The sequence below is a fragment of the Thalassophryne amazonica genome, chromosome 3, assembly GCF_902500255.1.
Source record: "Thalassophryne amazonica chromosome 3, fThaAma1.1, whole genome shotgun sequence".
Lineage (NCBI taxonomy): Eukaryota > Metazoa > Chordata > Actinopteri > Batrachoidiformes > Batrachoididae > Thalassophryne > Thalassophryne amazonica.
In genome coordinates, this window is record NC_047105.1 from 75,253,659 (window position 1) to 75,263,914 (window position 10,256).

At 42.0% G+C, this 10,256-nt stretch overlaps 1 protein-coding gene across 1 annotated transcript in view; it reads right to left on the reverse strand.

Annotated features, from left to right (window-relative positions):
* Positions 1-6,338: 6,338 nt before the first annotated feature.
* cdk4 (cyclin-dependent kinase 4) overlaps positions 6,339-10,256 on the reverse strand; it is a 36,622-nt gene continuing 32,704 nt past the window's right edge. The window contains exon 8 of the mRNA XM_034166820.1: positions 6,339-7,238. Within this exon, the coding sequence (XP_034022711.1) occupies positions 7,137-7,238 (102 nt within the window). The 3' untranslated portion in view covers positions 6,339-7,136. The remainder of the gene's footprint in view (positions 7,239-10,256) is intronic.

The following is a 10,256-nucleotide window of genomic DNA, read 5'->3' on the forward strand; positions in this document are numbered from 1 at the left end:
GTCTCCTGCCTCCACTGTCTCAGTGCACATTTCCAAATTCTGTAAACCTATCTGAACAATAAAGTGTTATCCTGTTTCTCACCACAGCTCCCAACATTCTTGGGTCCTAATTTGGTTCATATGGCTCAATCATAACAGGGGTTGTTGGCCACATCATGGACCCAACGGGAGCAGATCAACTCCACAAAGCACTCAGCTCGCAGGGGACTCTTTTAAGCCATCAGCAACAACAAATCCACACTCTCACTGACCAACAACAATCACTTTCCATGCAGATATCACAACTGTGCACCCAACTCTCCACACTCACAAACCAGCTGTCCCAGATCACCTTTACCGCCGCACCAGCTCCACCCACACCTGCACCACCAGCCTTGCCACTAGCAACCCACGAACCACTCATTTGTCATCCAGAAGCGTTGATACCTGTGCCTCATTTTTGCTCCAGTGCTCAGTTTTCTCACACCACCACTGATCAAAAGAAGATAGCCTATATCATCAGTTTGCTTCAGGGGGATGCGTTAACATTCGCCCTTATGTCCCTGGCTACACAAGAGCCAAATCAAGGTCACTGGTGCAGATTCTGTGCACACCCAAATCCCGGCTACCATACTTTTTCAGCATCACTCCGTTTCAGTTCCTGCACTCACTGATTCTGGGGCAGAGGGTAATTTCTTTGACACCAAGGTGATCACAGAGGCACACATACATAGGTGAGCTCAGCACCCCATAGCAGTCCAAGTTCTTGATGGCACTAAGATTCTGGTTATCACACACCAAACAGAACCAGTCACATTAGTAGTATCAGGGAATCACTGGGAGACCATTCAGTTTTTTTTGCTTATCCCTCCTCTTCTCCATTGGTATTGGGGCACTCGTGGCTCACACTCCACAACCCGGATTTTGATTGGCCATCTGGTACAATCACCCGGTGGAGCAAAGCCTGCCTCCATAGGTGTCTGCAATCCTCCATGTCCCCCAGTCCTAGTGCCAGAAAGTCTGGTGATTTCACCCCCAGACCTCACCAACATCCCCACCTGTTATCAGGATTTAGGAGAAGTATTTAGTAAGGATCTCGCACGGTCACTTCCACTCCATAGACCATATGACTGCTCTGTCAAAGTCACTGTCAAGTCACTCTCAAGTCATGAATCTGCAAGTCTCAAGTCAGCTTGTAAAGAATTGTGGTCATTATGACTTGAGACTTGCTGATTCATGACTTGAGAGTGACGTGATGGTGACTTTGTCCCACCTCTGGTATTTACTAAGTTAGACCACCGCAATGCCTACCACCTGGTCTGAGTCAAGGAGGATGACGAGTGGAAGACCGCGTTCAACACTCTGTTAGGTCATTTTGAGTATTTGGTTATGTCCTTCGGGCTCACCAATGCTTCCACCACTTTTCAAGCACTTGTGAATGATGTACTCCGTGACTTCCTCAACAGGTTCGTATTAGTTTATCTTGATGACATCCTCATCTAGCCTGACCTGGAATGCCAGCTCATCATGGAGGTTGATGCCTCCGACATCGGGATTGGGACTAACCTGTCCCAGTGAGCTGAGGGTGACAACCACCTCCATCCCTGCACGTCCTTTTCCTAGCATCTGTCGCTCACTGAGTTTAACTTTGAAGTGGGTAACTGGGAACTCCTGGCAATCAAGGAAGCATTGGAGGAGTGGAGGCATTGGCTGGAAGTTACTGCAGTTCCATTCCATTCCATCAGTCCATATTATTATATGGACTGATCACAAAAACTACATCCAGTAAACCAAAAGGCTTAACTCCTGACAGGCCAGGTGGCCACTATTTTTCGGAAGGTTCAATTTCACCATCACTTACCATCCAGGCTCCAAAAACGTTAAACCAGATGCTCTCTCTCATCAATTCACCCCCACAGATCAACAATCACCACCAGACCAGATACTGCCCGCTAATCTAGTAGTGGGTAGCCTCACCTAGGACATCGAAAAGGTCATCCATGAGGTTAACACCAGCATCCAGATCCTCGAGAAGGACTTCCTAGACGATTATTCATTCCACGAGCTGTTCAATCTGAGGTTCTTCAATTCTGCCATTTATCCAATATGTCACGGCCCCTTGGAATCTGTCAGACACGGGACTTGGTATCACATTTTTGGCCTAGCGTCCAGACAGATGTGAGGGACTTGATCCAAGCCTGTACCATCTGCACTAGAGGCAAGCCGTCGCACCAGCCACCAGCTGGTCTCCTCTGACCTCTGCCCACAGAGTCGCCCCTGGTCTCACATCTGTCTGGACTTCATCACTGGACTTCCACCATCCAACAGTCATACAGCCATCCTTACCATTGTGGACCGTTTATCCAAGGCAGCCCACTTTGTGACCCCGCCAAAACTGCCATCCACCCAGGAGACCACAACCTCCTATTTCACCATGTTTTCCATCTGCATGGCATTCCCTTGGACATCGTGTTGGACCAAGGACCCCAGTTCACCTCACAAGTTTGAAAGCCCTTCTGTGCTGCACTCATGACCTTGGTCAGTCTCTCATCTGGGTTCCATCCCCAGACCAATTGCCAGGTGGAATGGGCGAACCAAGAACCTGAGTCCACACAATACCCCATAATGGCAACGTAAATCAGATGTACACAAGTATTCAGAGCCTTTGCCATGAAGCACAAAATTTAACACTGGTGCATTCTGTTTCCACTGATCATGTTTCCAAAGCTTAATTAGAGTCCACCCGGGCATGATTTGGAAAGGTACACACTTGTTTACATATAAGGTCCTACAGTTGACAGTGCATGTCGGAGCACAAACCAAGCATGAAGTCAAAGGAATTGTCTGTAGACCTCCGAGACAGGATTGTCACAAGGCACAAATCTGGGGAAGGGTACGGAAATTTTTTTTTCTGCTTTCAAGGTCCAAATGAGCACAGTGGCCTCTATCATCTATAAACAGAAGAAGTTCAGATCCACCAGAATTCTTCCTAGAGCTGGCTGCCCATCTAAACTGAGCGATCGGGGCAAGAAGGGCCTTAGTCAGGGAGGTGACCAACAACCTGATGGTCACTCTGTCAGAGCTCCAGCATTCCTCTGTGGAGAGAGGAGAACCTTCCAGAAGGACAACCATCTCTACAACAATCCACGAATTAGGCCTGTATGGTAGAGTGGCCAGACGGAAGCCACTCCTTGGGAGCCTTTTGGCAAACTCTAGGCAGGCTGCCATGTGCCTTTTACTGAAGGACTCTCAGACCATGAGAAACAAAATTCTGATTTGACAAAAATGAACTGTTTGGTGTGAATGCCAGGAGTCATGTTTGGAGGAAACCAGGGACCATCCCTACAGTGACGCATGGTGGTGCAGCATCATGCTGTGGGGATGTTTTTCAGTGGCAATTACTGGGAGACTAGTCAGGTTTGAGGGAAAGATGAATGCAGCAATGTACAGAAACACCCTGGATAAAAACTTTCTCCAGAGCGCTCGACCTCAGACTGGGGCAACGCCTCATCTTTCAGCAGGACAATGTCCCTAAACACACAGCCAAGATATCAAAGGAGTGGCTTCAGGACAACTCTGTGAATGTCCTTGAGTGGCCCAGCCAGAGCCCAGACCTGAATCTGACTGAACATCTCTGGAAAGATCTGAAAATGGCTATGCACCGACGCTCCCCAACCAACCTGATGGAGCTTAAGAGGTGCTGCAAAGAGGAATGGGCAAAACTGCCCAAAAATAAGCGTGCCAACAAGTTGTCATTATGGGGTGCTGTGAACAGAATTTGGGGGTGGGTGAATTTACTACAGTTTGGAATAAGGCTGTACCATACAATGTGGAAAAAAAATGCAGCACTGTGAATACTGTCCAGATGCACTGGAGCTCTGGGCAGGTAATATGCAGATAGTCTCATATTGACCAGAGGCTACTGAATAAAATTGTGACAGCAGCAAGTGTGTGATTTCAGCAAGTAATTTATCAACCACAACCACAGACTCAATGTATCATCATAAAACATGTAATTTATAGCTCTACTTTGCAAATGGATGACAACTGTACAACATTAACATATGAATAAGGTTCAAACATTTTCACTTTTATGTACAGGGATACTTGATTTGAGATGAATTTGGAAATAACACAGAAGTACTCCATTTCTTCATTCATTCCGCCAATAAAAACTTTCTTTTTTTTACTGTGTATATTTAAGATTTAACGCTCTAGTCTGTAGGATTTAGTAACATCAAGTGGTGAGGTTGCAAATTTCCTTATACTGTACTTACACAGGTCACGATTTTGTTTCCCTTCACATCATCTCTTCTTTGGCAATGGGGATTCATGCTCCCTTGCCTTCTCTTTTGATAAATATATATGATCCTCCATTTCACAAAAAGAAGGGTTCTCCAATTTGTTAGCTTGCACTAGCAACAAATAGACTGAGTAAAGAGGAGCAACCACTGCTTTCTCTTCTTTTTCATTAGTTTTCAGGCTGCACTGCAAAATGCAAAAGGCAGATTAAGTACGACCATTTTGGATTACTGTGTCAACATGGCAGTGCAACTAGTACATGAGTCCAAAGCCAATTTTGACTTAACTGGCACCAATTAAAGGGACTAAGCAGCCCTTCCAGTCCAGCCTCAGTACACCATGACCTACACAAAAACACATGCTGCTCATCCCAGGGCTGTAGCTATACACAGGTAGGGGTCAATGAAGGATTACAAAAGTCAAAATTTACAAATCCTTCAGTCATATATAGTTTAGGCTATCTATGACTGAATGTTTTGGGGTAAAAACAGCAAAAAATAGGACAAAAGGTCAAGTTAAATTAAACGGGTCAAACGTTAAAGTTGTTGCAATTTTGGTACAAAGTGATTCAGATAATTGGTTGAGCTAATGTAGTTTTAAAAACAAAATAGTTTTCACCATCTGTTATGCTTTGTGATCACATTACACATCAACATAAATCATAGAATACAAAGGATGCTGACCTTGTTTGACCATTACTTTGGAGACTAAACATTCCACACGGTCAAAACTTTTCCATGTATTAATCCTACTTGTTCAATCAACAATTTACATCAATTTATTCCACATTTGGAAAAACGTAACTTTTATACAAAATGAAATGGACCTTTGTCACCAGTTTTTCCAGTTTTCAGCCTATAGCATTCAGTCACTGATAGTATAAATTATACATTTTTTTAATCTTTCTTAACAGACAAATAATGTGGCATATGTTTCAATATGATTGGGGCATTTTTAAATGTTAACCTCTGTGTAAATCTTCACTGACCCCTAGCTGCCAAACTGGCATGACTATCATACATTTGTGTAGGTTCATAGTATAATAAGGCTGGATTGCAAGTGTTGTTTAGCGCTATTAAATGGTACCAAAAACCTGTTGGCTTGTGGACTACACATGATGTATTCCAAGAGAGGGCCTGCTCCCATTTCAATATGAAGTACTCATTCTAAGCTTATGAAAACACATTAATTTGTTACAGATTTACAGTGCATCCGGAAAGTTTTCACAGCCCTTCACTTTTTCCACATTTAAATTCAGTTGACTGAACATGATTTGGACAAACACACCTGTCTACATAAAAGGTCCCACAGTTGACAGTGCATGTCAGAGCAGAAATCAAACATGAAGTCAAAGGAATTGTCTGAAGACCTTGGAGACAGGATTGTCTCAAGCCACAAATATGGGGAAGGGTACAGAAATATTTCTGTTGCTTTGAAGGTTCCAGTGAGCACAGTGGCCTCCATCATCCATAACTGGAAGAAGTTCGGCTCCATCAGCATTCTTCCTAAACTGGCCGCCAGTCTAAACTGATCGATCAGGGGATTCCATTTTGGAATAAGGCTGAAACATACCAAAATGTGGAAAAAATTGAAGTACTGTGAATCCTTTTGGATGCACTGTATACACTAACAAACAGACAATTACAAAAGATGTATTTAATTTCTACTAATATTCCTAAATTCTACACACTGTAGGCTTAAGGGCAATACCAATCAATTCTGTTATGTCGCTACATCTGAATACTTGTACTAGCTAAACATATAGTAGGCAAAAAGCAGTATGTCCCAATCTGTAAGGTAACCAAATACTCAGTAGGCATTTAGTTGCAGCTGAACAATACCCAGATGATCTAATGCAGGGGTGGCCAAGTTCGGCCCTCGAGAGCCACCTTCCTGACACTCTTAGTTGTCTACCTGCTCCAACACACCTGAATCCAATGAAAGGCTCATTAAAAGTCTGCTAACGAGTCTTTCATTGGATTCAGCTGTGTTGGAGCAGGGAGACAACTAAGAGTGTCAGGAAGGTGGCTCTCGAGGACCGAACTTGGCCACCCCTGATCTAATGCTTCATCAGTGTGCATACTACACCATACTGACCCACGAGGCAGCTCAAGCATGGTAACTGAAGAACGTAACTGGAAAATTCAAAAAAGATAGCAGACATACATGAAAAAGGTAGCAGCGTCCAAGGGACCATGGCATTATATAAATAAACAAAGTACTGGTCAGATGGTAGCGGAGTAGCCTGTACAAATTTTGTCCCTGCTACTCACTCACTTATTTCTAGGACATATTGCTGTGATGGTTGGGCAGTAGGTTCCTCGTCGACTTTAACATGTACTGAGTATTCACATGCAGAGTATGACTAATGTATTTGTTGTTTCCTCAGACTGTGTGCAAACTGTGGTGTGCGCATGCATTCATGGTCGAGTCTGCACGATCAATACAAATACACAATCACAACTTCTCTAACCGAGGTGTTACTAGTGTCTGAACACAACACAAACACGTGTCATCTCCTTCCTGTTTAGACACTGCACAAATGAAACAGGAGCAACATATCAGAACTGCTTCTAAACATCAGCCCTGCTGAAGGGGCCACCACTGAAAACATCAAAAACTAGTACTGCCCTGGCAGATGTCAACATCATTAAATGCGACATTTACACAGTGCATCCATGTCAGTGATCCTCTTCACTTCTTAATTGCATTTCTCAGTCTTTAATTATAGAGTAACAAAAACTCCTGCAGTATAATGTAGAACAGTACTATGGAGGTTGGGAATGTTTGCATCAAACTGAAATCCTCTTTTGGGCACACCGGCTCTTAACTTGGTGTTACCTCGTAACATCACTTCAGCTTTTTGTCTGAGACAATGTCTTCTCATCATGGAGATACGGATGTTCTAGGGCATTCAAGGCAGATATTCGCTTCAGCGGATCAAAAGTGAGCATTTTCTGTGGAAGAAAGAAAAGCCTCCTGTTAGAGCCGGCACAATGTCAAATTTTAAAACAAATGGAGTGACATGTCACTTAAAATAAACTTGACTAATCAGCTTTCACTGGTAATTACAATTTCGTTCTCTAGCTTTTGTTTGTGACTGCTCGTCTGTGACTTATGAGCAATTCAATCTAAGAGCCATTTTTCTTTCTCCTACAGTTTAATTTGTAAGAGGTGAACTCGGTCACACAAACAGCTTGATGTTGTCGAGATGCAGAATTTTGTTGATTTCCAACTGTGGTCATCATCTTGGAAGCACTTCATCCTGTGAAGGGTTTTGACCTCTCAGGACTGAAAACACTTTAGTTATGAAATTCTGTTTTTATCATTTTGAATTTGTGAATAACCATCAATCATACAACTGAGTGTTAAAGTTTGCATCCCCTTAATTTGAAATGTCAGAGTGAACAAAACAAAGATATTGTTGAACCATTAACACATTTAATGACCTTTATCCCTTCATCATCAAAAATGACAAAATTGGACAAAGTGTATATACAAAAAAGCTATGGTGAAATAATTAAAAATATAACACAGTGCTAAAATACCCTCAGCAGTATGAGAATTGTATTCTTTATAATATGCAGGTGTTTAATAATTAAGCCCCTATTGCCTTACGTACAATTTGTACATCTTCAATAAAGCCCCTCAATCAATCAAAAACAATATTTACGTTTTAAGAGTGGAAGTTGTGCAAATCAAGGAATATTTGAAGACCATCCTCTGTGCATTTGCAAGTATTAATGAGACAACTTTAACTCTATAGTAAGTTAGCTTTGAGTTAGCGGAGGTTAGTATGCACGCTAACAGCTACAAAATGTGTTGTAAATGACTCCAGAGGTTTAATCAAGTTACATAAACCGCATTTTCAGTTTTAGAAGTGTTTATTTCTCGTGGTCTTTTACACAATATATGACAAAGAGGATATATTTACACACAAACAAAACAGAGTTTTGCAGCTAGCTACCAGCCTGTGAGGTCATCATGATAACATCCACAAAATGTCTTGTAAATGAGTTCAGAGGTGTTATTAGGTTCTAAAAACAGCATTTTCAATTTTAGAAGCTTTTATTTCTCACTACCTTTTACATAATATGTATATGTCGCAGACATGAACGAACAAAGCTCTTCAGCATCTCACCATGTCATTTAGGTTTAGGGATGGGTATTGATAAGATTTTACCAATATTGATGCCATTATCAAATCTGCTTATCGATGCGATTCCTTATCTTTACCTCGTGAATTTTCTGTGTACTAAAAGTAGGCTTTACAGGTTTTCCATGTCAACAACATTTTACTGAGTCTTAAAGTAAATAAATATGAAATTGGTCACTGGACATAAATAAACTCTACAAACTTGGTATGGTGACTGGGGGCACCAAGGGGAGGTCACTGAGGCCCTTAGGTTGAAAGTGCACGTGCACGAACACACACACACACACACACACACACACACACACACACACACACACACACACACACACACACACACACACACACACACACACACACACACACACACACAGTCAGCCTTATATAGACTTTGAAGGATTACATCAACACAAATTCACAGATTCTCACCAAATTTTCACCAGAGAAAGGTATTACGCCATGGAAGACTCCAAAAATTTTTGGAGGTGATCTGGATCCGAATCAGGATTCTGGATCAAGATTTCACTTTTATAGGCTTTGAATGATTACTTCAAAACTACTTCACAGATTCTCACCAAGTTCACACCATAGATAGATATTAAGGCATGGAAGACTCCACTGAATTTTGGAGGTGATCCAGATCTGGATTCTGGATCAAGATTCACTTCATATAGGCTTTGAAGGATTACATCAAAACTACGTTACGGATTCTCACCAAATTTGCACAACAGATACATATTAGGACATGGAAGACTCCCCAGAATTTTAGAGGTGATCAACATCAGAATCCGGGTTCTGGATCAAGATTCACTTCATGTCTGAGTGGTGTCCAAAAAATGAGGTGGGCTTCATAGATAATTGGCAAAGCTTCTGGGGAAAACCTGGTCTTGTTAAGAGAGACGGGATCCATCCCACTTTGGATGGCGCAGCTCTCATCTCTAGAAATCTGGCTAATTTTATTAAACCCTCCAAATCGTGACTATCCAGGTTTGGGACCAGGAAGCAGAGTTGTAGTCTTACACACCTCTCTGCAGCTTCTCTCCCTCTGCCATCCCCCCAATACCCCATCCCCGTAGAGATGGTGCCTGCTCCTAGACCACCAATAACCAGTAAAAATCTATTTAAGCATAAAAATTCAAAAAGAAAAAAAAAAAAAATAGCACCTTCAACTGCACCACAGACTAAAACAGTTAAATGTGGTCTATTAAACATTAGATCTCTCTCTTCTAAGACCCTGTTAGTAAATGATATCATAATTGATAAACATATTGATTTATTCTGCCTTACAGAAACCTGGTTACAGCAGGATGATTATGTTAGTTTAAATAAGTCAACACCCCCGAGTCACACTAACTGTCAGAATGCTCAAAGCACGGGTCGAGGAGGAGGATTAGCAGCAATCTTCCAATCCAGCTTATTAATTAATCAAAGACCCAGACAGAGCTTTAATTCATTTGAAAGTTTGACTCTTAGTCTTGTCCATCCAAATTGGAAGTCTCAAAAAACAGTTTTAATTTGTTATTATCTATCGTCCACCTGGTCATTACTGTGAGTTTCTCTGTGAATTTTCAGACCAATTGTCTGACTTAGTGCTTAGCTCAGATAAGATAATTATAGCGGGTGATTTTAACATCCACATAGATGCTGAGGATGACAGCCTCAACACTGCATTTAATCTATTATTAGATTCAGCTGGCTTCACTCAAAATGTAAATGAGCCCACCCACCGCACTTTAACCGCACAGTTAACTGCACTTTAGCTCTTGTTCTGACATATGGCATAGAAATTGAAGACTTAACAGTATTCCCTGAAAACCCCTTC